Source organism: Aedes albopictus, chromosome 2, assembly GCF_035046485.1.
Source record: "Aedes albopictus strain Foshan chromosome 2, AalbF5, whole genome shotgun sequence".
Taxonomy (NCBI): domain Eukaryota; kingdom Metazoa; phylum Arthropoda; class Insecta; order Diptera; family Culicidae; genus Aedes; species Aedes albopictus.
In genome coordinates, this window is record NC_085137.1 from 482,375,915 (window position 1) to 482,403,405 (window position 27,491).

The 27,491-nt window shown below is 36.1% G+C and overlaps 1 protein-coding gene across 1 annotated transcript in view; it reads right to left on the reverse strand.

The window, feature by feature from the left end:
- Window positions 1-864: 864 nt before the first annotated feature.
- Window positions 865-27,491, reverse strand: part of LOC109429070 (uncharacterized) — a 54,561-nt gene continuing 27,934 nt past the window's right edge. The window contains exons 2-3 of the mRNA XM_029870680.2: window positions 1,683-2,158; window positions 865-1,620 (exon numbers count right to left, since the gene is read on the reverse strand). Of these exons, the coding sequence (XP_029726540.2) occupies window positions 1,307-1,620; window positions 1,683-2,158 (790 nt within the window). The 3' untranslated portion in view covers window positions 865-1,306. The remainder of the gene's footprint in view (window positions 1,621-1,682; window positions 2,159-27,491) is intronic.

The window sequence follows — 27,491 nt, forward strand, 5'->3', positions numbered from 1 at the left end:
ATTTGGTTTGGAAAATTACTAAAAAATTTGAACAATTCGCAGAACAATTCCACCATTCCTAATGTTATATGGGCACGAATGCCAACTTATTTGGTAAATTGTCTTTAATAAAATATAACAATAATAATAATAACAATAATGTTATGGATTTCAATATTAGGACCATTTTGCTTTCGTTGGATCAATCCTTTTTGCCGTCTGCCATCGATTCTCACATAACTTGCATCGATTATCGCTCTTGTTTTCAAGCTTATCCTATATGCATTGATTTTGCTTACCCCATACCATTGTAGTTTACCTCTATCCTTATCAATCAAGTTTGTTCTTCTGCGGCGGCCTCAAAATCCCTTACAACAACGTCCTACATATGTATTCACAACGGCAAGCAGTCTAATGGGTTTTTAACGTGATTTTGCAATTATGTGCTAACACCTAGGTATGTAATCGTAATCGTTATGTTTTGTTGCGCTTTACCTGCACGGAACTACAAATCAACCCAAATTTAAGTTGTTTTGACGCAATCCCGGTCTTCCGTGGAATAACTCAAATTTGCGTCAAACAGCGAAAGTGGTGAGTGAGTAGTTCTCGTTTGAGAGCGGCAAAAAAATTAACCCACTGGTAAGTTATTTTCACCCAACGGAGGCCTCAAATGACGCAAATTTGGGTTAACTCAAGAAAACCCAAATTTGGCTTCTTCCACGGAAGAGCAGCGGATGTGTCGGTGCTTCTCTCTTTGTTTTCGACAACATTGCGGTGGGGCGAGGGAGAAAACAACCCAACTTTGAGTTAAAACTAAAAGCAGTTTAGCCAAATTTGAGTTTTTAAAACTTATTTTTTGGGTTTTAATATTTTTCCGTGTGTACGAACGGATGAATGACATAGTGAAAGACGCAATGTTACTAGTGCAGTTGAGTGTGCGAGGCGAACGTTTTTTTTTTGTCGAGGCTGAATGACATTGTTTTATTTTTACTCTGTATTGATAGAAGCTTGGTTACGACGATTAGCGGAAGCCATTTTTCCCTAACGACTACTTCACTATTTGGCTTGTTTGGTTTGGATTGTTGACTGGGAGTTACAACCACGCTTCGATGATTGATGCCCTAGCAATTATACGGTTAGAAGCTCGTTGTTGTTACGGTAGCGATTTTGTCAAAAGCGCGAAAAACGAGAACTAAGGACTGTTAGGCGGCTGTACACGCGGTTGGGCAAGCCTCTTCAAAAACGATGAAATCCATGCGGTTAGTCTGCGGCGGCGGCTTAGGAAGTATCTTATATGTTACATAATGGAACACCGTTTCTTATTTACTCAGTGGGAAGCATTCAGATTTTCCAGATCCTTGCTCGAGGGCGGTCGCGACAGGTGGGGATCGTCGGTAGCGACGATGGGCGGCAGGACGTTCTGCCGGAACTCACCCATCACGTTGCCAGCCGGGTAGTAGTACGCCACCACAAACAGTTTACCCGTCTTGGAGATGGACTTGCTGACACCGAAGTACTTGCTCGCCCGCCACACCATCTGGCTGAAGTGACCGGTGTTGACGTTGGTGTGCAGCAGGTGGCTCTCCTTGAAGTAGTCGTACCTCCGGCTGGTGCTGTACCAGTACGTGGCCACTTCTTGACCTAATTCACAAAACCCCATTTAGATTATGATCGAACTTTGAGAAATATTTCCCCGAACTTACCGGAAAGATCCGTGAGCAGGGAGTTTGCCGGACAGCAGAAGATGTTCTGTCCGTAGGTGGTGCCGCTCTGGTAGTACAGCTCGTTTGTACTGGCCAGATGGTTCGCCCAGGCCGAAGCGTACTCGCACAGTTCGGACGAGATGCTCAAGGCTGGCGCTCCGTGTCGCATCCGGTACTCGTTGTGCCAGCACAAACACTCAAAAATGAAATCCTTATCCATGACCACTTTCACTTTGGGAGATTCCTCTCCACCATCTGCACTACTACCGTTCTTCTGTCGGTCCTTACGGTCCGGGGTGGATTGCCCGAGTGACTTCGGTAGAAGCGGACGGTTATCCAGCTGGTCCTGCGTTTGGCCAGTGTCGTTGAAACTGATGTCGTCCAGGTTGGTGGCCGTGTTATTTCTGCGCGGGGCCTTGTTCAGATCCACGGCGGCGACCCGTTTGCGGAGGTTGGCCATCACGATGGCTTCTTCCCTGGGGGAGGAGAATAGAATGATTGAGAGTAGGGATGAGCGTTTTTGACGTGATATACATGTTGGAATAAAAATGATTGTAAATTGGAACAACCCTAATTGAAGTTGTTTGTATGGGCTTGCTATGTGATATGTAATTGAAAAAAAAAAGCGACAGTTTTTGCCTGCCTTTGATCGAGAACGGTCGATCATGTGAACTATAAGTCGATGGATGTAGATCTCTTTACAAATCTAATCCGAAGTCATTTTGAACTCAACATACATCGAAAGTTTTTGTTATCAATGCTAAGGCATACTAAAGCAGGATCAAGTGTTGATAATATCATGGATGGAGTTGCAAAGACCAGTGTTTTCATTGTCATTGCATATTCCGTTACTATCTACAACAACGTAGATCTACTCATCTGCACACATCTAGTCATGTTCTTATACAAGTATCAATGCTAAAAACGTAAGGATAAGCACCACGGGGTATTATACGAGAATCGAGTATCTTCCTCGATTTCGTTAAGCATCAAGTGGTATTATTCTAGATTTCCATCCGGGTATTAACTTTAGTACGTGATTACTTTGGAAATTCCCTCAGGGATTCCGGGAATTACTCAAGAAATTACTTCGGGAATTTCTCCAGAAACTCCTCTGGAAATACCTCCAGAAAAAACATCTGGGAATTCCTCCAGAAATTTATCTAGGAATTCCAAAAGAAATTCCTCTGGGAATTGTTCCATAAATGCCCCTGGGAATTTCTCCAGAAATTCCTCTATGTATTCCTCCGAAAGTTTTTCCGGGAATTCCTCCGAAAATTTCTCTGGGAATTCCTCCAGAAATTCACTTCGTGTATTCCTTCAGAAATTTCTTCTTGGATTTCTCAAACAAATCTTTCAGGAATTCCTCCTGAAATTCTTTTGATAATTCCTCGGGTATTCATCCAGAAATTTTTCAAGGAATCCTATAGATATGCCTACAGAAAGTGCTCTGGGAGCTCTTCTTGAAATTTCTTTGTGAATTCATCCAGAAGTTTCTTCGGACATTCCTTAAGAAATTCCTTCGAAAATTCCATCAGAAATTCCTCTGGATATCCCTACAGAAATTCCTCCGCGAATTTATTAAGTAATTCCTTCGGGAATCCATAAAAAAATATTCCAGGATTTCCTCCAGATGTTCTTCTGGTAATTCATCCCGAAATTGTTCTGGAAATTAATCCGGAAATTCATCCGGAAATTTCTCTGGAAATTACTCCGAAAATACTTCAAGAAATTACTCTGGTTTTTTTACCAGAAACTCTTCTGGGATTTTCTCCAGAAATTCCTCTGGGAATACCTCTAAAAATTTCTCAGTGAATTCCTCTAGAAATTCCTCCGAAAGTTTCTAAAGAAACTTCTCCGCGAGATCCTGCAGAAACTTTTCCGGTAACTCCTTCAAAAATAGCTCCAGGAATTCCTCCAGAATGTTCTCCACGAATCCCAAAGAAATTCCTCCGAGAAATGCCTGCAGAAAATCCTTAGGAATTTCTTCCACAAATTATTCCAGGAATTCCTCCAAAAGTTCTTCTGGTAATTCGTCCCGAAATTCTTCTGGAAATTTATCCGGAAATTGTTTTGGATATTACTCCGGAAATATTTCAAGATATTACATTGTTTTTTTTTTTACCAGAAACTCTTCTGGGAATTGCTTCAGGAATTCCTGTGGAAATACCTCTAAAAATTTATCAGTGAATTCCTCCGGAAGTTTCTCAAGCAACTCCTCCGCGTGATCCTCCATAAACTTCTCCGGGAACTCCTTAAAATAGCTCTGGAAATTCCTCTTGAAGTTCCTCCAGGAATTCATCAAAAAATTTCCTACGGATATTTATCTTGAAATCCCTCCAGAAATTTCTTCGGAAATTCCTCCGAGAATTCATCCAAAAATTCATCTGTGAATAACTCTAAAATTTCTCCGACGATTCCCCAAAAAACCCTCAGAGAGCCCTCAGGAATTTTTCCCACAGATTCTTCAAGAAATTTTCACAGAGAATCCACAAGGAATTCCCTCAGGGATTCCTCGAAAAATTTCCTCAGGGATTACTCAAGGAATTACATCAGAGATTCCGCTAGAAATATAGCCAGAGAATCCTCAAGGTTAACATCATATTTTCCAAGAAATTAACATCAAAAATAACATAATAATAAATAACATAACATAATAACAATCAACAATAACATCAAAAATTCCACAAGAAAAATCTCCAGGAAATCCGCAAAGAATCATCTAAGGGATAACTCAAGAATGTCCCTTAAAGAATTCCGTAAGGGGATTCTCAGGAAAATTCCTTAGAGAATCCTCAAGGAATTTCTTCAGGGATTCCTCGTGGAATTTCCTCAAAATTAATTAAAGGATTCCCTTAGAGAATTCTCAAGGAATTCCTCCAGGTATTCATTGGGGAAATTTTTAGAGGGATTACTTAAGAAATTACCTCAGGGATTCCTCAAGAAATATCCCCAGAGAATCACGCATAAGTGAAGAATTTTCCTCAGAGAGTTTTCAAGCAATTTTTCTCAGCGATTACTCAAGTAATGTCCAGTGGGAAATTGCTCCAGTAACTACTCAAGAAATTGCCTCAGCGAAGCATCATGGTGGAGAAAATTCCTTACTACCCCACAAGGAACTGTTAGTGGAATTCCTGTGGGATTTTTTGAAGTAATTTCTAAAGGAGTCCTTGAGGGAATTCCGGAAGTAATCACAAAATAAAAACCTGAAGGACACCGCGAGCGAACTTATGAAATGATGCTTGAGGGAATTCCTGAAGTTTTCCCAGATGGAACTCGTAAAGGAATTCCTTACGAAATTTCAGAAAGTATCCCAGATAGAATCCCTATGGGGAATACCTGAAGAAATCCCTGAGGGATTCCCTGAAGGAATTCCTGAAGAAATTCCTGAAGAATCCCCGAGAGAATACTTGAGGGAATTCCTTAAAAAATCCCTGAGGGAATTCTTGAAGGTATCCCTCAGGGAATTCCTGAAGGTATCCCTCAGGTAATTCCTGAAGAAATCCATGAGTTATTTTCTAAAAGGATCCTTAAGGATTCTCTAGGTATATTTCTGGTGGAATCCCTGATAATTCCTTGAAAAAAATCTGAGGAATAATAATATTGTTCTGTATCACTCATTTATGTTTATTTTGCCTGTTTCTACTACAATACTAAAATTAGCAATCTTATAAAGTATGAGACTGTTCAAAAATGTTGCGTTTTGTCAAATCTACCCTTTTGAGAGCCCCTCCTATTAATACATTATCGTAACCTTCCCTTGTAAGAAGAAGGCAAAATAAATGTGTCCGAAACGTTGCATGAAAGCATAAGAATCCGCAACGGACTGAAAGTCATTACCCCGAAGAAAATTCTGAGAGATTTTTTAAAACAATCCCTGGATGAAAATCTGAAGGCAACTCAGAAAACATTTCTGAGAAAGTTATAAATTTTTGATTTACTGATTTTTTGAAGGAATCAGTGGAAGATTTCACGGAGAAATTTCTCTAACAATCTGTGTAAGATTTTCCAAATGAATCTCTGGAGAAATTTTTGAAGGAAACCAAAAAAGATTTTTTCTTGTGAATTTTCTAATGGTATCTATCCATGCAGCAATTTCAAAAGCAACTATGAATCAAGTTTCTGGATAAATTTCTGGAGTAATCTCCAGATGAACTTCTTAGTTAATCCCTAGTAGTTTATATGAAAGGAAACCTAGAGGAACTTTTCGCTGGGTCTTTCGAAGAAAAAAAAAATAAATCTACGGAAGATTTAATGAAGAAATCCTTGATATTTTTGAAGGAATTTCAAGAAGAATTTCTTAAAGTATCCCTGATTTTTTAAGGCAGCACTGGAGAAAATTTTGAATGAATCTGTGAAAGAATTTTTCAAAAGAATTAGTGGAAGAATCTCGGGTTTTCTTAAGAAATTAATTTGGAAATTATTGATGAAATTTTTAAAATTTTAGGACTTTCTCAAGCAATTCATGCAAAGTTTATAAAAATAATCTTTGGAGAAACTTTTGATGGAATTCAAAGAAGATTTTGCTTTGTGGATTATCTAATGGTATCCATGCAGCAATTTTTAAAGCAACCATGAAAAAGTTTCCGAAAACAGTTTTGGTTGAATTTCTGGAGTAATTTCCAGACAAATTTCTTAGGGAATCCTTAATAGTTTATATGGAAGGAGCCCTGAAAAAATTTCAAATTGAAAGAATCTTTGGATTTTTTTAAAGGAATCGCTGGAGAAAGTTCTGAAGGAATCTGTGGAAGATCATACATAAATAATTGATGAAAGAAACTAGGATTTTCTAAAAAAAATCAATGGAGAAATTACTGATGAAATTTAAAGAAGATTTTTTGAGGAATCGCTGGAGAAATTACTAGCGGAATTTCTGAAGGAATTTCAAAAGAATCCACCGATAAAATTCTTAAAGAACTGAAGGATATATATGAGGATTTCGACAGGGCGTTTGATTCACGTTTCGGACAACTATCACTGGGAAAGTAGAAGACAATCGCGCTTTTCTTAAGCACCAAGAGAGCCATTCTTAACATCATGGAATACCTGGACAGATTCCTAGATTTTCGAAATAATTACTTGTGGAATTTCTGAATACAAGGAAGATTTTCAGTAAGAAATTCTGGAGGAAGTTTTTAAAGAATTCGTGGAAGATTTCTAAATAAAAAATTGGAATCTTTAAGATTATTTTTCAAGAAATATTTACAAAATTTTTCCGAAACCTCTCTCCAAAAAAGATATTCTATTAGAGATTGCTGACGCGTTTTTGGTCCTCGCCTTATAAAACAAAGACTGATGAAACGGCTAAAAACAATACAACTACTTTCACCTAGGAACATTTGAACAGCAACTCGAGGACCAAAAACGTGCTAGCGGTCTGGAAAAATTGTTGCAGTAATCCCTGAAGGATTTTGGGAAATAATCCTGGAATAATTTGTGAAGCAATCTCTGAAGTATGTTCCTCTGAACTTGGGAAATATCTGTATAAATATTTTGAGGAATTTCTGAAGAAACCCCTGGACGAAATGCTTAAAGAATCCTTGGTGAAATTTCTGAAGAAATTCATTGAAGAATTTCTGAAGCTATCCATGTAAGATTTTGTAAAAGTACTATTTTTTTAACTTCTGGAGAAATTCATGTGGCGAATTTTGAATTCATGATGAAGTGTTTTCTAAGCCTGTTGTACTCAGAATTGGCCACAACTCAACGTTATCCCCATTGATCTGAACTCTTTGGCCAAGTTTCAGGTGAATTGGTGGACAAAAAACATCATGACGAAGAAAACAAAACTGTAAAAATGACAAAAAGCGAGGGGTGCAAAAAAAGAAAAAAAATATATGGGTCATTCCGCGCCAAGTGACCGACCGCTTGCAATCGACCATCACGGATTTGAACCAAATTTGGCTGAAACATTTGTTTAGATGGTAATAGAAAAAAATCCAAATTTTGGTGCCGATCGGATCACCCCTCGGCCCGGTGCAGCACCCCTCGTTTTGGCCGATATGAAAATTATCCTCTCTTTCTTTTATTTTTATCATTGAAACGATTGCACATACACATTTTCGACCTTCAGCTTTTTTAAAGGAAATCGTTCAGGGAATCCAGAAAAAATATAATTTTTTTGATACAGTGTTGCCAGATATCATATTTTTCAATTTTAAAACAAAAAATCGATTTTTCTCAAAATACGTATATTTTGATTTTAAAATTTTTGATTTCATCGTGTTTATCAGACGTTTTTCGATCGGAAAAGCTTAACTCCCCAAGGTAATTTGCGTCGTTCCTGAGATATAGCGTTTTTAAGAAAAAATATTCATTTTTTTCATATAAAGTATCATATAAAAACAGGTGCAGTTTATAAATTTCGTAAAAAAAATATTGTTCGATGCTATATAAAGACGATTTGTGCTGATTTGAACAATATCGAGTATAAAAAGGATTTAAAAAATTGAGACAATGTTGCCAGTTTACCTTTTTTATCATAACATGAAACCTAACCTTCAAGTGTTTGACAATGTACAGGTTATTCTGAAAAACCGCACCATGTGTGCTGCAAGATGTGTGAGCAATATAAAAACAATACACATCTTCTCTAACGACCTTGTTGTTGACCTTTTCTTCACAGACAAACAGACGTAACACCTAGAAAAATTTCCGTGAAAATCCATCGCCTAGTTCACACTACCATCAACTGGTGGAAATGTTTCACGATACACTGCATTGTGCAATATCGTCAACAGAAGGCACTAGTGTGCAACGCCATACGCTTAGAAAAACGATGCGCGCACCTCTGGTTGTGAAAGCCACAACTATGAAGGTTTAAAAAAATCGTTAAAACCGTGGTAGATGGAAATTTCTCCAATTTTACGTCTGTTTGTCTATGTTTTCTTGTTTATGGTCCTATCTGACAAAATGACACCATAATTTGCAGTTATTGTTAGTTTGATATTGTATTTTTTACGAATAATCAGACTTTCGCGACGAAATTGAAATCGCCCCAAAATCGTACAAATCCAAGTACAAATCTGTCATCTCCGACAGCTTTTCGCTTTCGAGCCATGATTCAGGCGAAATTAGCGCGGTTTGTTATGACAACAAGATCAGCTGGTGGTCGCCGGACAATGAGGATGAACGTAAACATCGGATGTCCAGCTGATTTTGTTGTGTAAACATGATCAGCTGGTGGACCGAGAACAACGAGGAGAACAATGAGAAAAATGTGTAAACATTGAGACGGCCGGCGAAATCTGTCATTATATCGGGCGAATTGCTAAAGACCGGCAACAGAGAGTGGCAGCGAAATCGAAAGCGAAATCGGAGAACGACGAAATTTATTGCACTGAAGTCTAAGTGAAAAAAAAAAATCGCAATAGTTAGCAATAAAAAAATTGGTTTATTGGAAAAGATGAGGAATGTAAAATGTATCTATTGTGAAATTCATTTCAATTGTCATTTTATTGATTTCAACGATGTTGTAGATGGAAGTGTTGCCACACATGTCATTTTTATTGTAAACATCTAATTTACACGAAAGCTTTCGTAAATAGATAACACAAAATAAAAACAAATGATTTCTATTTTTTATACATATTGAGCACATTTGGCAACACTGCATGAGTATGAGCATAGATGGCAACACAATTCATGATTGCTACTCCATGGTTAATCGCAGCGAACGATTGTCGCTTTAGTTTGTGTGTTAGCTTCCCACAAAAATGAGTGAATATGAATGGAGTGAGGAGAATATACCGATCCTTAATATGATACTATACATTGTCGATCTGGGAGTTACCCATAATTGATCGAACAATCGATTTGATTTATCGGAATTAACCTTCACGTACAATCGATCTCTTTTCCATGCAAAAAGAAAAGCCTAAGCAAAGTAGTTATCACCCCTCTAGGGAGCAAACGCCACTAGACTAATCCATTTCACTCAGAAATTTTAGTTCATTCTTCGCCACGAAGAACAAACAAAAACTCATACCATATGCAATCACATCAATAGACAACACAATACTCAACATTGTTCTTCACTTCTCTGCCCGGGACAATAAAGGACATGATCTGCGATCCCCTCATAGGGGTGATGCATTCACAGTAAGAGTAAACGCAATACTAAGCATCCCGCACCTAATATTTGCGTTTCCGCGAAATACTAGCATACTTGGCAACACTGCCGTAAAAATCAATCAAAAGATATATTAACGGGGATTTTTATAAGGAGTTGAACCTTCGAATATAAAATAAAAATACTGAAGTCTGAGCTACCAGTTGCGCGACGATGCGTAGTATCTAATATTATCTAATTCCAAAGGATATCATACTTCATATTTTATCATACTCCATATTTTCAGGTTCAGCTTCTGAAATTAGCTGTGGGTCATTGAATATAGTTATATCGAAGTGACATTTTCAGCACTGTTGCTTATAAATACACTCATCAAATGTTTTCCTGAATATATTTTACGTCGATGTTGCCAAATGTACTAAACCTAAATAAAAAAAAAATACTTTTGGCTTGTTAATTAGATTTCATACTAAAGTTCTAGTAAATTAGGATTTCTACGATAAATATTACATATTTGGCAGCACTTCCGTTTAGATAATGTTAAAATATATGAAATTTGTTTAGAATTGATCATCTCAATAGACACATTTTTTTTAGTTCAACAGGTTATGCTAGTCCATTACGATAGACTCATAATTGATGAACTGGCAATACTATAACATTTTTTTAATCCTTATTATACTTGATATTGTTCAAATCAACACAAAACGTCTTTATATGGCATCGAACAATGTTTTTTTTTGCGAAATTTATAAACTGCACCTGATTTTATATGATGCTTTATATGAAAAAAAAAATGAATATTTTTTCTTAAAAACGCTATATCTCAGGAACGACGCAAATTACCTTGGGGAGTTAAGCTTTTTCGATCGAAAAACGTCTGATAAACACGATGGAATCAAAATTTTTAAAATCAAAATATACGTATTTTGAGAAAAATCGATTTTTAGTTTTAAAACTGAAAAATATGATATCTGGCAACACTGTATCAAAAAAACATATATTTTTTCTGGATTCCCTGAACGATTTCCTTTAAAAAAGCCGTAGGTCGAAAATGTGTATGTGCAATCGTTTCAATGATAAAAATAAAAGAAAGAGAGGATAATTTTCGTATCGGCCAAAACGAGGGGTGCTGCCATGGGCCGAGGGGTGATCCGATCGGCACCAAAATTTGGATTTTTTCTATTACCATCTAAACAAATGTTTCAACCAAATTTGGTTCAAATCCGTGATGGTCGGTTGCAAGTTTTCACATTTTCTCGGTCACTTCATATGGAATGACCCATATATACTTATACTCAGGAGAAGCAGCGTCAAGGTTTTTCTTATACGAATGAAGGCATTTTTTTTTGTCTGTATTAACGAGATTTTTAACCCTAGGCTAGTTCATCTCGGGACCCACGTTTTACTTCCCATCCGAAGGAAGAACCCACGTTTTGTGAGTATGTCGGGAGTGGGATTCGATCCCAGGTCCTCGGCGTGATAGTAAGTGTTCTAACCACCACACCAGGTCCACTCCAAAGGCATATTATGAAGAGAATATTATCCATATATTTGTGACGGCACAGAAAGATTCGAAAATTCATGTAGCTGATTTTGTTACACTCAGGAGGGCTTGCCATTTTCGTTAAGAATGTGGTAGAAAATATGGAGAAGCAACCAAACTCTGAAAAATGGCAAATATAATTTTCCTTATTTATAAAGGCGCTGAAACGAAAACATTGCATAGCGTAAAAAAATAAAACAAAAAGATATAAAAAATAACAAAATATTGGTAATGGTCACCTAGGTTACTTACATATATTATATATTATATGATATATATATTTAAAGGAGTCAAGAGAAATTTAAAAGATCATGAAAGAGATTTTTCTAATACGATTGCAAAATATACCAGCTCCACGCTTCGCATTTCTAGTCAATCTAAAATCATCACATGAATAATACGACAACTTATCAGTGAACTGGACCGAAAATAGAAACCTTCCGCCGATTCCCCGAGTAACTTGTCAATGTTTCGCAATTTGTCAACCTTCGTCAAACCCTCGCCCGGCACCCATCGTATCGGGAGACTCTGTCTATGAAAAATGGATGAACCAGCAAATAAATAAACATAACCATATTATTCTTCCAAGTTCACCAACTTTTCCACCCATTCCTGACCCAGTTTCGGTGTACATTTTCACTCACTTCCTCCCTCTGGTGGTGGTGATCGCATAACGTGAACTCCCCCAAGAGCAACGGCAGGAGAAATTCCCTTTTGTTCGACAAACATTTCAGATTTTGTACGCTTTCCCGTCTTTCTATCGGGTTGATTTTCTCAGCGTGTAAGGTTATGGGCCCAAATTTCCCAAATGCTGGAAAAAGGAACCGGCCTTCTGATACACGGGATACACAGATTCTAGTACAGTGACCGAATCAGCGCAATACCCTACCAGAAGTAGCAAATCGAATGGAAACATAATTTTCCAGCTTTCCGATTCTCTGCGCGCGGCTGCAATAACAAATGCTATGGCTCTCGATGTGCAATACATATTTTCATATTGCACTACGTACGGGCGAAAGTACTGTGTTCCTTCTGCAGGCAATCGAAAACTCGTTACACTCAACAACAGTAGGTATCGTTGGGTTAGATCGGTACGGAGAGAAAATGCACAAACAGTGTATTTCCGCTTGAGGTAAGCATAAATCTTGGACTAAGTATTTCCCCTGTGTTTGGGTGGCCAAGAAATGTCCACACGTGTCGAGGCGAAGTGCATTTGCTCATTACTAGTTGGAGTTTCAGCAAATAAAACATTATTGAAATCACAGGGCTTGGGGGACATTCGGTCGCATCTAATGTTTTTATTTTTCACAAACCGAACGCGACTACCCTAGTTACAAAACAATTTATTGTTTTTATATTTCATGACTAGCTGGCGCCTATCTTGTTGACACGGTACAAAGAAAGTTAGCAGCAGCTTTAGTAGTGGATGGTTTGTGCGACTAGATGCAAAGGACGAGGAGAGAAACCAAGAACGCAATGGGGAGGGGAAGCAATTTCAATTAAAAACTTTGGTCACAGTATGCACTTAAAATTGTTAATTATTTTTCTTCGCACTGCACTTGGCAGCTTTTCAAAGCGTGGATAAACTATGTGGTTTGAACGGTTTTGGGTCATTTGACTTAAAATCAAAAAGTTAAAGATTGTTCCACCCAGTTCTCCTTTCCAAATTTATGCGTTGTCACTTGAACACTGATTATTTCTCCAAGTTTTTTTTTCTTGAGAACTTTTAATAGATTTATTATCATAATTTAAAACTTAAAACATATCCAGATCTTATCTTTTTACGTTTCTTTCCCATTAAGATAGGGTCTGCTTTTCAACTTATGCTTTCCCAAAGCATTGATTTTGATTCGTATATAGGACATTTTTTTTTATTATTGTACAAATTGGGCCGAAGGGTCTCAGATTTTCATGAAACTTTTTCCACAGGCAGGGCTCATGGATATATGAACAAAAAAAAATTGAGGAAAATTCAGGGTCGCCTATTATTACGGAAAACTCAGGTGGAAATTTTTTGTTTTCCCCTGACACTAGGGCATTTTTTTTATTATCGTACAAATTGGTACCAAGGTTCTCAGAATTCAATGAAATTTTCTTCATAGGTAGGGTTCATATATATATGAACAAAAACAAAATTGAAAAAAAATCAGGGTCGCCTAATTTTCCGGAAAACTCCAGTGGAAAACCAACATTTTTCACAGACACTACCTACTTTGAAAAATCATAACTCAAGAACGAAGTATCGTAGACACAATGTTTTTTTTGTGAAATCATAAGCAAATTTTCTCAGCAATTGAAAAAAAAATACAAAATGAAAATTGTTTTACACAAAATTTTCCACTGTTGAGAAAAATCGGTTGGAAAAGTCAGAAAAACTATTTTCGAAATTTTAAAATAAAATATTTTTGAAAGGGAATTACATAAGCTATTTTCTGTCAAGATGTGGTTTTTCTTCGTTCCTGAGTTATGATCAGTTTTGTGGAAATGGTCCAGATGTTGGTTGATTTTCGACCGTCTTGATTATTAATTTTCACAAAATTGGTCATAACTCAGGAACGGAGAAAAACCACATCTTGAAAATGTTACAGAATATAGCTTATGTAATTACCTTCCAAAAATATTTTTTTTAGAATTTTTCCGGGCTACGAAAATAGTTTTTCCGACTTTTCCAACCGATTTTCCTCAACAGTGGAACATTTTGTGGAAAACAATTTTCATTTTGTTTTCTTTTTGGATTGCTGAGAAAATTTGCTTATGATTTCACAAAAAAAAACATTGTGTCTACGATGCTTCGTTCTTGAGTTATGATTTTTCAAAGTAGGTGGTGTCTGTGAAAAATGTTGGTTTTCCACTGGAGTTTTCCGGAAAATTAGGCGAGCCTGATTTTTTTCAATTTTGTTTTTGTTCATTTATATATGAACCATACCTGTGAAAAAAATTTCATTGAATTCTGAGAACCTTGGTACCAATTTGTACGATAATAAAAAAAATGCCCACTACTTACTTTGAAAAATCATTACTGAAGAACGAAGCATCGTAGAACAAAGTCTTTTTTTTAAGAAAATAAAAGCAAATTTTCTCAGAAATTAAAAAAAAATGAACTGGAAAAAGTTTCCCACAAAATTTTCCACAGAAAATTCGTAAAGAAAAGCCGGAAAAACTATGCCCGAACTCGTGGAAAATTTTCGAAAAAATATTTTTGAGAAGGTTATTTCATACGCTTTAATCGCTGAAATTTTTGGAATGCACTTTTTTTTCGTTTTTGAATTATTTCCAATTTTCTTTAAAAATGTCCAAATGTGCTATAAAAGCCTTTTCTTTGAAAAATCATAACTCAAGAACTAAGCATCGTAGAAACAAAGTTTTTTTTAATGAAAATGAAAGCAAATTTTCTCAGGAATTTATTATTTGCAAACCGAAAGCGCTGAAATTTTTGGAATGTACTTTTTTCAAGCATCTGAAATGAACTTCTAGGATCACGAAAGTTCCGGTCAAGTACGTATGAGCATCTTATGCTGTTTATCCCTTATGCTGTTTATCACTTATGTTCAAAACTAAACCGTATTCGCGCTGTATACGATAAGCGTGTTTTTTTATTGCGTTATACTTATTTACAACGGCGCGCGTCCTGAAGGGTCGAGAGGCTAATTTTGTTGGTGAGCTTTTGTACGAAGTTTTGAGCAAGTTTAGAGTGAGCTTGTTATGCAGCTTAAACGCTTCTTGGGGCTGGAGTTGCTCGAGAACTTATTTTAATTATTCCTTTTAATTATCTAGAAACGCAACATGAATGCTCATTATTGGGGATGTTTTTTTATTCTTTAGATATAAGACTACGAGAGTACGAATTAAGTGGATAGATACATTTTTAATTTTTGGAAATATTGTGCACCATTTTTATCAAGCTATTACTTCGTTGTTGGTTCATCTAAACGTTCGAAAATTTGGATTGATATTCCTTATCCTAAACTCTTGCTCTAAGACAAGCTGTCAAAAAAATAAAATAAATGAAAAGTCAATGTGCTCAAAATAAATTAAATATTAAATTTTTCGTATCACGCTCAGCGTGCCTGACTGGGTAATGTTGATCCCAGCATCCTACTAGGGTTAAACCTTTTTGTATATCATTTCTATTTGCTAAAAAAGCATTTAGTCCTCGGATAAATTTTTGAAAAATTACCTCTTTTTTTAAAAAAATACAAAAAATCAGTTTTTGAATTTTGAACCTTTCCAATGCTTTAATATTTTTTTATATGTATTCGGAATGTTTTGTTTATGTTGATCGTAGAATCTTTCCGTGGTTATAAAATTACCATTTTTTGAGAATTTTTAACAAAATGGGTCAATTAGTCTACTTAATACAAGTATTTAAAAACAAATTGAACATTTATTTGTTCGTCAAAAAATAGTGTCAGTATGAAAGCGAAACCGAATCCTTATTGCATATCTACATAAACATTTGTATTATATATGGAAAAATAATATAAAATTCAAATTTATGAATCTGAATTTTAGAATTAGCTTAAACATTTAAACTGAGTTCAAAAGAAAATACACTATTATAAGAATTTAAGAAAATCTCAATATCAATCTGGAATCTCAGAAAAATCTCCTTCATATATTAAGTTATAACCTCTCAGGTAGGATTAAAATCCCCCTTTGAATTAACGAAAAAAAAATGATAAAACCGATTCTTCTAGAAATTATTTGCTAGAATTTAGGATATGACGTGGCTACACCACGAATTTTCAAGAGCATAAATGTGAAAATTATCAGGATTTTTTTTTATTATTTTAAAATTAGTATTACGATAATCCCAACTAAGTCCTGTGGTTGGGGGCGTCATTATTTATGTGAAGCGAGTTTTGGTCAGAACAACGTAAGAGCTAGGTAAAAGTAAATTTAAATCGTTTTTGTATGAACAAAAAGTTTTATGTCCTGTTTCGCGCGTGTGATTGAACTAACTGAAAATTTTTGAAAACTGCATTGAAGGTTCTCTAATTTTCATTGCATGTAAATTGATTGACAAGCTGTCTATCTATGGTCTAAATTTGAGAATTCTACGTGAATTCAGATAGATTCTAATAAACAGTATATTTATCTGACAGCGAACTTTGAACTGTTATAACTCCGGAATAAATGAACCGAATGCAATGAATTTTTGTACGTTTATGTTTTATTTAATAATCTTCAAAAGAAGTTTAACTCTTCAGGACGCGCGCCGTTGTAAAAAGTACATCACTACCTAAAAATCCTCGCTCGTCGTGTACTACGTAAGCGCGGTGCAGTTTTAGGATCACTCAGGCGCACGTCCCGAAAGGTTATGTTAACCCTTATCCTTCCTTGATACATTTTTGGCTGACGTCAAATGACTAAAAAAAATCATATCTCTGTCGTTTCTCGACCGATTTTCAAAATTTTTTAATCAAAATGACCGGTAATGGTTTTGGATTCTATATCTGGAATAAAAACAAATTGTTGTGCCACTAAAAAAAATAACAAATTACTAATTAAAAAATATATCTGGGAATTTTCCAGCTATGCAATGTTATTCCTGCTGAATTCCACAGAGATTTTTTCAGGAATTTTAAGAAAAACTTTTTGAGGGATTTCTGAAGAAGTTCTCCCTCAATCCTTCTAACTTCATGGATGAAAGTTGTGAAGGAATCCTTGATAATTTCAAGAGAAATTTCTTAAGGGATTTTAATAAAAAGCCGATAGGACTACCATAGATACCAATAACTATACAGATAGCAGAAATATTAGAATAATCTTTGAATGCTCTTCTGAAATAATCGTAGTAAAAAAATCGAGAGAGATTCATGAAGGAATACCTGAAGAAGCGTCTTCAGGAATTTATCCTGGGGATCTTTCTGGAATTACATCTTTAGTTCATTGTAGGTATTGTTTAGTAATTGGTGCTCCTCCAGGCTTATCCTTTGAATCTTTTTAGGGTATTCCAAGACTTTCTTGTACTATTTCTCTTAGAGATTCTTTTGGAATATTTTCCGGAGTTCATTTTAGAAATCTGGCATTTTGTTCAAAAATTGTATTTGGGATTCCGAACCAGCCAAGGGCTGAAAGTCTCTCCAATAAAGACAAATCAATCAATCAATATTTGGGATTCCTCAAGAAGTTCCTTCTAATACTATCCTATGAATTCCTTCTGGGGCTCCCCAAGAAGTTCCTTGTGGGATTTGTCCTGAGGGTTCTCCTAAAAAAAATAAGTAATGCTTTCTAGTATTTCTCGCGAAGTTACTCTTGAAATCTTAGAATGATGTACAGAAAGAGTACAAGAAGGATCTACTAGAGGAATATCTGAAAAAAAAAAAAATCGGGAGAGAACTCAAAAAACAAAATCGAATAGAAAGCCCAAAACAATCTTCTTGACAAATAAACTTCTTCTGGGAGAAAAATTTTCTGGAGGAATCCCAGACGAAATATGTGAATGATGTACAAGTTCATTTCAGGCCATTTCGGACATTTTTGGTCACATTGACCACATTCCGGAATCTTCCGGGCACCGGGTTCCCCCGGGGATGTGGCAGGCAATTAAACGCCCCATAATAATAGTGAGAACTTCAGAACTTTTGATGCACTTTTCGAAAAGTTACAGCTAGTTAGCCAATTTTTGAAAAATGAAATTTTACCTGTCTCGGTCATTTTGTCTATCCTCAGTATGTGCAGTAAAGCTAAGCTGGGCATTTCCTGCTTAAATGAAATTTTGCTCAAGTGTGCGCTTCTATCTGAAAATATTATTATTATTTTTTATTTAATTGGATTAAAATGATGTTTTCGAAGATGTTTGAGGATATTCAAAGAACTTTTAGAAAAAAAAAATACACTGAGAGTAATATTCATCGCGAATCTATGTTAGATGTCTTATAATTTTAATTAAATAAAAACTCTACTCTTAGAGCAGACTGCCAGCCTTAAAATTTGCCAAGTAGCCTAGAATGGTCAAATGCTTCTATTTTTTTCTCGATTTTTTTTAATTTTTAGTCGATTTTGAAGCAAAACCTTAAATGGATTGAAAAAAGCCGCTTCCATTGTATTCAACTTTTTCAGCACAGTATCAAACTGTCATATAACGCTTACAATTTATGCAACCGAGTGAACTGTGTCGCTCCAACTTCAGAGTAATCAATACACAATCTTTCACCTAAATTCTTTTTTTTAATTTTTTTTTTATTGTTGAATTTCAATGTTTGACCGATATTTCGGGTAGCTTTCTCAGTCTTTAAGTCAAGAACAAATTGGCCGACGTTTCGGCCGAAGGGTTTTGGCCTTTTTCAAGGGTCGACTCCCGTATAGATTGTTGCCTAACCATTTGTGTTTGGCCAGCCTTTTCATTACCTGTTGTTTTAGAATGATTTTTTTCAATATTTTCAGTTTTGTTTCGATTTCACATCACTGGTGAATTTTAACTAATGCTAATTCTTCACACTCACCTATATTTGTCATTACACGATTTGGCAGTTTCCAGGTCTCTCTGACAGTTCTGCATGAGTGAGACAAAGATGGCCTTCTTTTTTGTCAATCTAAGTGACTTGAGATCTGACAAACATTTTCTTCGTGCAATTAAATACAGGGTGCGTGCGGTTTTTTTGCACTAACCTTCAAACAGGGACATTTCATCAAAGGATTGCATTAAAATATAAATCCCACATCATCAAATGCACCATATTTCTAGTGAACTGTGAAAAATATAAAACCATTAATAATCAAAAACGTGGTGGTATGAGAAAATATTTTCAGATCCTATGTTTTACACTAGCGCGCCCAATAACATTTCGGGTTCTACTATTTGTTGTGTAAATAAGACGAAATCAGAAAATGTAATGTGTAAAAGCCCAATAATGATACACGAGACGTAATGCTACAGATATGCTTTAAAAATTATAATTTAAATAATTTTGACGTGGTGATTTTAACACATTATCGAATAGCATCAATAAAAACTGGTTGTTTTTTCGATACACTAAGTCTAGGGTACAACTTTTTTTTTTAGCAAGCATCGGATCACTTAGCGGTCTTCAACAAAGATGTTCCGCATAGAATTCCCTATAATAATACTAAAAATAAGGGTTATTGAACGCTTCCAGTGCCATCTAGTGGCAGAAAACTAAAACTATGCCATTCCTGCACATATTTGTACCAGTTTTACCATATAAACTTCAGACTAGTCGAGCGATACCTAAGACCTTATCAATTCAGCTCAAATTTGTGCTGTAGCTTATGGGAGTCTAAAACAGCAAATTGAGGTGATCAGACTTAGGATATTTTAGTTTTCTCATAAATGTTTGAGCAGCCCTAGTAGAATACCATTGCTCAAATTAGAATTTCCGACTTCTTCCAGTTATTTCTCCGCTATCTTCCATTCCAGCGATGTAGTTTTTTTTGTAGGTAACAAGCCTATGGAATCCCCCAACTATACTGAAAAAAATCAGCTTCATAGCGTTCTTGACAGCTGAGAAAATGCAGATAGTATGCAGCTGCTCCATATATTTATACTCAAGTTGTTCGCATTTTCGTCTTCTAGAAACCTCTTTTTCAAATTTATGGGATATTTTTTGAACGGCACACATAACGATGATACCATTGGAGCTCCTCGTACAAAAAAATATTCTAGTTTCACCGAAAATAACACAATTGTTGACCAAAATATAGAGAACAACACTAAAACGGATTTGCAGCGGTTCTCAGGATCGTTCAAAAAAGGTTATTGATATTAGGACCACTTTTTTTCTTCCTAAATCATTGAAATTATCACAATTGTTCGCGAAAAAATCATTTAGTATAGATCTATTGTCGAATTATTTTTAAAACGTGTTTTATGATTACGATATGATTTAGTGCAAAAATATCGCACGCACCCTGTATACAGGAATTTATGTATTTTCGGCAGTCTCTAACATTCCTTTCCCTTTTCAGTAAGGACTTGGCTGGCGCCGTTATTGATCCAAAATGTATGAGATGCTTAAATTGCACTTTGAGAATAAGTGGAGTGCCCCAGCTCTTATTCATTTGAATTGTAGTGCAATTCATACCAGATCCAATCAATCATGGAGGAGTAACCATTGACATGTACAGCCAGTATAAGCTAAGCAAGAGATACTCTATGCCCAAGGAAGTAAAGGAAATTTTCTTAACGAAAAGTTCCAGGACCGACAGGAAACCGAACCCGTCACCCTCATCATGGTTGCCTTTACGCCTTTTGTGTGACGGGCCCATTATGCATTCGAAGTAAAGATTCAGACACTGTTTAAGTAGGTGCTCATAGTACTGGACTTTAATTATGCATGTGCTTCTTGCATCCACACGGCACAAATCATGTCATTCGATTAAATTCATTAAACGTTATACCTTCTACTCGTAAGAAACGAGCAACCTTGTGCATTTCAGCTTTCAGCTACACACCAGCAACCGTTTAATGCTGCACTTGAGTGCTCTCGTTTCACGCTAAGCCAGAAGCACAGAAATGTTGATTTTAATCACACTCATAAATTTTGCACCTTTGCTCATAACTTTTCAGTGAGGTGTGCATCTAAATACTTTGCAGCTCATCGTACTACGTCCGTCCGTTCGCTCGTTCACCGCCAAGACCAGCTCCGGTGGAGATGTATGAAAATCTTAGAGCTTATGCTTCTTCAAGTTTCTGCTTTCCAAACCATTATCCTTCGGTTGGTGAAACACTCCTCCGGCGCTGCTTGCATGGGAACTCCGGTAGGAGTAAGCCCGCACGTTTTAGACCACGCGCTAGTGCGCTCAACTTTCTTCAATGACGAAGCTGAGATCTTTTGTCGTCCTTTGTTTCGGGTTTCTTTCATCGCCATAGGAAAAGGATCCAAATTACTGCTTACTTAGTCAAGAGGCAGCATGCGGGACATTGTGAAACCGCAGAAGCTCGCTGAAGATGTGCGAAACACCGATTGTAATTTGAGTTAACCAGTTTTCTTTGGAGCTACTACTTTTCCGATGACACACCAAGTAAAGATATTATAATTAAACCATCGTCGTCCTTGGGATCTGTTCACAGCTAATAACGAGAGCTTTTCACCAGAGTAATTACTCTTAATTTTGTGGGAAAGAGGAAAGACAAGTTTATTGGTTCTAATCTTTAACCGAAGAAGTTTACATATGGAACCAATGGAACTTGTGTGACTATACTTTGAAAGCAAGATCAGAGTACATATTTTAAATACTTATAATTTAATTCGTTTGCACCTTAACATCATTGAAGGTCATATTTCCATACTAACGATACCTGTTGCTATCCTTCTGGATATCTAGACATTCACTATGACACATGATGCGACTACGCAAAGTTACTTGGGCTAAATAAAAGCAAATTCAACTGAGTCGGATTGAGAGGATGTGTGTAGCTACGAACACGATACGACAAATCACAATATCCTTTCTTACCATGGCAGACATGACCTCGAAAGAAACAATTCGGTCAAGTTTCGCTTTTACTATGTCTGGTTCCGTCCCCCATCTTAATGCTGAAATAGGTCAAAGTTATTTGGAAGGTTCAGATGAAAGATAACTTTCTGGAATTCTTTCACCCGTATTTCCTTCTATGTAGTCTTACATAAACATCGTTGGTTGGCTACAAATAAATACATCCCCACAGCCGGTGTCGAGACCCATCGTTACGAAAGTGCGTAGATAGTATTACTCTTTTCCCCCGTTCGTTCAGTTACATTTTATGGCATTCGTATTTTCCTGTTCAGCCCCGATGTTGTCGTCAATGAACCGTGAAGGCTATGGCATTTTCCTGGAAGACAGGAAAATATATCTACAGCACGCTAACGAGTCGTTTCAGCGAGCCAATAAGAATACCTAAGAGGCGAGATGTGGCTTTAGCTGAGAGGGTGGTTGGAAGCTTGAACGATCTATAAAACTAAGACGGTGCGGGAAGGTGTGAGATGATGGTAAAGGATTTCCGCCGGAATTTTCAATGTTGGGAGCTTACACTTCAAATAGCGGTGACGTTTCACTTTTGCGACGTTGTAATCTTTCTTCAGAGTTGAATGAAAGTAGGTTTGTTTTTCCATCAATGGCAAAATAGATAATATTTCAAATGTTGGCATGTCAGAGTTTCACCTGGAATACGGTTGCCACATTGCTTTCTTCGTCAGTTATGATGAACAGTAATCGGTAGTCATTGATAGACTGTACCATCTTACCCCGCTAATTCGACACTTTCTTAAGGCTCAAATAACCATCATTCAGTCATCAGCAATCATCAATTATTCAAAAGTAGTTTTCTTGCTAGAAATCCAAAAATCGTCTATAAAAATTACTTCACTGCTGATAAATTTTTATTACAATTGGTTGTGATTTCAGCAAAAAAACTGATTTTGATTTTCTGGTGAAGGATTATGGTGTGTTTCCTCTTCAATGGCATAATTCATACCCCACTTATTTGACATTTGTCGAATACTTTATAATTCAAATGTCACAGCCATGTGTACTGCAAAGGCAAAATAATCCGATATTGTGCGTTTAATCGAATCCACAGCAGCTCCTCTTGCCGCCGCTAATTCCGGAAGTTCAGAGTTGGTACTATTCGATACTCGAACCGGCTGGAGATCAATCAGAATGAACCCCGGAATGCAGCAATCGTAGAAAGAACGAGATTTCCAATCATACCACCACAATTTATGTTGAAGTTTCGTTCAATAAGAAATCCGAAAATGAAAACAACAACAGAAATATATTTTTAACGAACTTTGGTCTGGCTTGCAGATAAATTAGCTTACGAATTTATTTTCTTCGCACTTAATTTCGATTACCGAGTACGGTAATTTTTTGACGAAAAAAGAACAGCTGAATACCGAAAATATGTATTGTTTACCTTTTGCTCACGTTTTAGACAGTTGGTGTACCGAGTCTCAGTAAAATCAATTACCGAAACTAACGGAAAAGTTCTGTTGTTTTATTTTCATCAAAAAAGTACCGAACAGCCAATTCAGGATTGAGTGTGTTCGCTCCAACGTTTCGATCTCAATTTGGATCTTCATCAGTGATCTGTTTTTATTTGTTTGGCAGACAGAAACATTAATTATTCACAGTCGTTTTACATCTAACATAAACTTACAAATAATTATTCGTAGCTGTCCAAAACATTCAGCTTGTAGCGATGTCTTAATTTTGTCGTTGGGAAGTCCTATGAAAAGTTTCTATTTTAAGTGTCCCGCAATTATCTCAATAGCCAATTAAGCAGCCTTCAAATGGAGAATCAGCATACCGAAATTGTCATTACCGTAAAATGGGGTAACTTTGATAGTTTTTCAGCGAATTTTCTCAATATTTTTACATGTAACAGTATTTCCCCGAGTTTTATATTTTTTAAACAAATACTGGGGTATCAGTTATCAATTGCAATTAAAAGATTCGATAATCTGAAATATGTTGGGTAACTTTTAGTTTTTATATAAGCGGAAATCAGATTTTCATTTTGGGGTAACTTTAATAATGCCCTAAAACACATCAAATCTCAAAAAATAATCACAGATTGAAATCTTAGGAGTATACATATGATTAGAGAAGGCTTGTGGAATATATCAGATAATTTTTTTTTATATCAAAACATTGATTTTTACAAAATTCTACATATAAACATGAGTTTGTGCAGTATTGAGTGCAAAACACAATAAATTTAGCTATCAAAAATCATTATCTTATGATTACATGCTATTATCTTATGATTACATGCTATTCATGGTTAGTTTTCTATTTTTGTAGTTTTCAATGTTTTATTAACAAATTTTGTACAACACATATTTATCTGCATGAAGTTACAAGGGCATTGCATACTTTTAGGCGTTTATCAATGTATGGAGATTTACATCCCAATTTACAAAATTGCTTCCATTTCGTAAAAAACATTTCGTTAAGAGATTCAAGGCCAGATTTGGAATCTACTATGATGAATCTATCGAGAATAAGAGCCCATTCATTGAAAAAATAGTTGTAACGAAGTCGTATAGCAGATTGTTTGAAGGGGTTGATAAATGACAAAAATATCAACAATTTTTATTTTTTATCCAAAAAGTTGTATATAAACTGGATTTTAATGAAAATACGTCCAAGATGAACTTTCATATGTTTAGAATAGATTAACGTTTGCCTTTTTCTTAACTGGTTGAAGGATTCATAGTAATAAGATAAATTATACAATGCCTGCCGCACTATCAAAGTTACCCGCATTATCAAAGATACCCCGTTTTACGGTACGTGAAAATTACAGCCAATTTAGGCAAAGTATGAGATTTTGTCAAAACCATGAATAGATGCCCGCCACTGTATCTTGGATGTTGTACAGCTGTGTTCATAAAAATAACACTGAGCGCCAATTTTCATTCAAAATAGTTAACTTTTACATTCTGTATTTTTTTCTCCTATGATCGATTTAGCCAAAACATTTAGAGCGAACTACAAATATGGTCAATATTTCTCGATTTTTGCTCAGGCTAATGAAGCCAAATAGAAATTTCAATGCTAGATTGCTTTGACTTCGACATTCATGCACGCAACAAAAAAACGCGTTTGATGAACAAATTGAGATTGTGAAAAGAAATCCACGTGCTCCGGTGGGACTCGAACCCACGACTCCCAATTCGTTAGACGGGCACATTTTTCCTCCAAGCTACGGGACACTTGACCAGGGGTTCCCAACCTTTTTGAGATGGCAACCCCCTTCAAGAATTGTCAAAACATCTGGGGCCCAATGAATTTTTTTAGATAAAATATGAATTAAATATACGAAACCGATTCATTTGAGTACAGAGGCGTAGCCACAAATTTGACACTCACATTTCGTAAACAATGATGCCATGTACATTGAATTGAAGTCGTTGCTTAAAAATAGCGGTGCAGCCGAAAATTTTTTTCTTCTGAAAGCGTTTTTTACTGAAAATTTGTTCTTCAAATTGTGGCTCTTGGGGGTGGCGATTGGGAGGTTGGTAATGGTTAACCCTAAATAAACCAAAAGGGGATTGACGAATGTATCGCTAAATTCCTGTGTTTTTCAAACTACTCCTAGATATAAGCAAAATTCATAATACTCCTGGAAACTTATTCTGGATATCTACAAAGACAGTTTGACGAACTACAAAAAATTCATGATTTTTTCTTCTTTAGGATGGTGCACCTAAACCCGTGCACTTGACCATCTCTGTCCCTGGTAGACATAGAACTGAACTAGAGTCCATTTATAAGCATGTCCATTAGAGTGGGTCAACGTTGTATGGAGAAACTTTAAATTTGATCGTATCAACCCGGAACAAAGGTTTTTCAATCTATATTAGCGTCCAAAACAACTGTGCAAAATTTGGGAGGGATTGGTTGTGTCCCCGTATTCCGCATTGCGATTGAATTTTGTATGGAAGTTAGTATGGGAAAACGTACTTTTTTGCATTTTACTCATAAGTTGAATTCTTTTGTTTCGTAGGTTTTCGGCTCTTTCAGTCTTCAAAGCAGCTTAAACGACTATTGTTTCTACATTTCGACGTTTCGACGTATTTTTCGACGTCGAATCGTCGAAATGTAGAAGCAATAGTCGTTTAAGCTGCTTTGAAGACTGAAAGAGCCGATAACCTACGAAACAAATTAGCATTCACAGTCGAAAGCATCCAATGAATTCTTTTGTCTAACACCATGTAACTAATAACGTTAAAGTATAGCCTAGGATATGCCGAAAAACTTTGCCGAAGACCGCAAAGTGATCCGACGCTTGTGAAAAAAGTTATTCGCCTGGTACATTCATTCGAAGTGGGTATTCTGCTTATCCGAGCAAAGTTTCATAACAAACTGTGTTATCTGATATCTAAAATAAACAACTAATTACCTAAATAAGCAGGCAACATAAGAATGTTATCATGTTTCTTATGTTGCCTGCTTATTTGGGTAATTAGTAAATTATTCCCACGACATCATTTAAGAGTCATCTATAACCGCGACCCCCTTTCCAATGGAAGTGGAATCGATGTGCTCCGATTGAACTGAAATTTTCAGGGTATGGTTTTTCATATAAAAGATGATATCTGGCCGATTTTCAGATTTTTCCGTTAGGGGGAAGTGGGGTAAAATAGCCCTCAAAGATTTCATGTCTAAAAATAGGTAAAATCACTAAAATCGCAATAACTTCCGCAAAAGTTAACGGCTTTAGCTGAAATTTTGCATGGACACTCTACTCCCATGGCACTCCCATTTAAGCCAAGCGTTGGATATTCTTTGATATTTAATTTGAAGAAAAAGGTTATTTTCATAATTTTTTTTGACGATTTTCAGGGCGCCTGTTTTCGTACCAACAGAACTAGGATGAAAAACTGAGTACTACGTTTTGAAGGTTTACCCAAGAGCTTTCATTTGATATGTAACCCAGATGCGCCAACTTAAAAACTTTCGAAAAAAAATTTTTTTTCTCGGGGTATGCATTTTACCCCATATTTTTAGCTGTTTAAAGAAGTGTTGTCGCAAATTATGACAACGTTATTTAATTTTCAAGGGTTTTTCTTCAATATTAATTCAACAGAAAAATGATGACTAAAAAATACAATTATTGTTTTTTTTTTTCATTTGGGGAAAGTAGGGTAAAACGGACTAACTCAACCTCTTTTCGAAATAACGTTGCTGCGATGTTCTCTGATCGGACTTGTAGTTTCAGAGCTCTTTATTCTAATCAAGAATAGATGCTTTATCACATTTTTTTTCTTGAGAGGATAACGGGGTAAAACAATTCTCAGAAAAAAATGTTGAAAATAATCAAAATTTCAAAACCTACAAATTCTTTGGTAAAACTTGGCGAAATTTCATGAAATTAGAAAAAAATTCTTAATTTTTATTGCTTATTCAAATGACCAAGTCTGACAACATTTTGACGTCGAGAAATGTCACAGATTAGCACGTGGTGTGTGAGGGTTCATTTACAAATGTCATAAAGCCAAAATTAGCCTTTTTTGACACCCACCCACCCCTTCGTAACATTGTTTATATGGGAAGAAACAATTTTTGTTCGCGCTGTAACACCATGAAGTACACCCACCCACCCCCTCCAGCGTTGTGACATTTGTGAACAAGCCCTGATTCACCGGATTCTTTCTCGATTTTTATTTTGACATGCATCTCCGGTTCAATTTTCTCTCTTTTTTTCTCGTGAAAGTTGCAGCAGTGCACAATGGTCCAC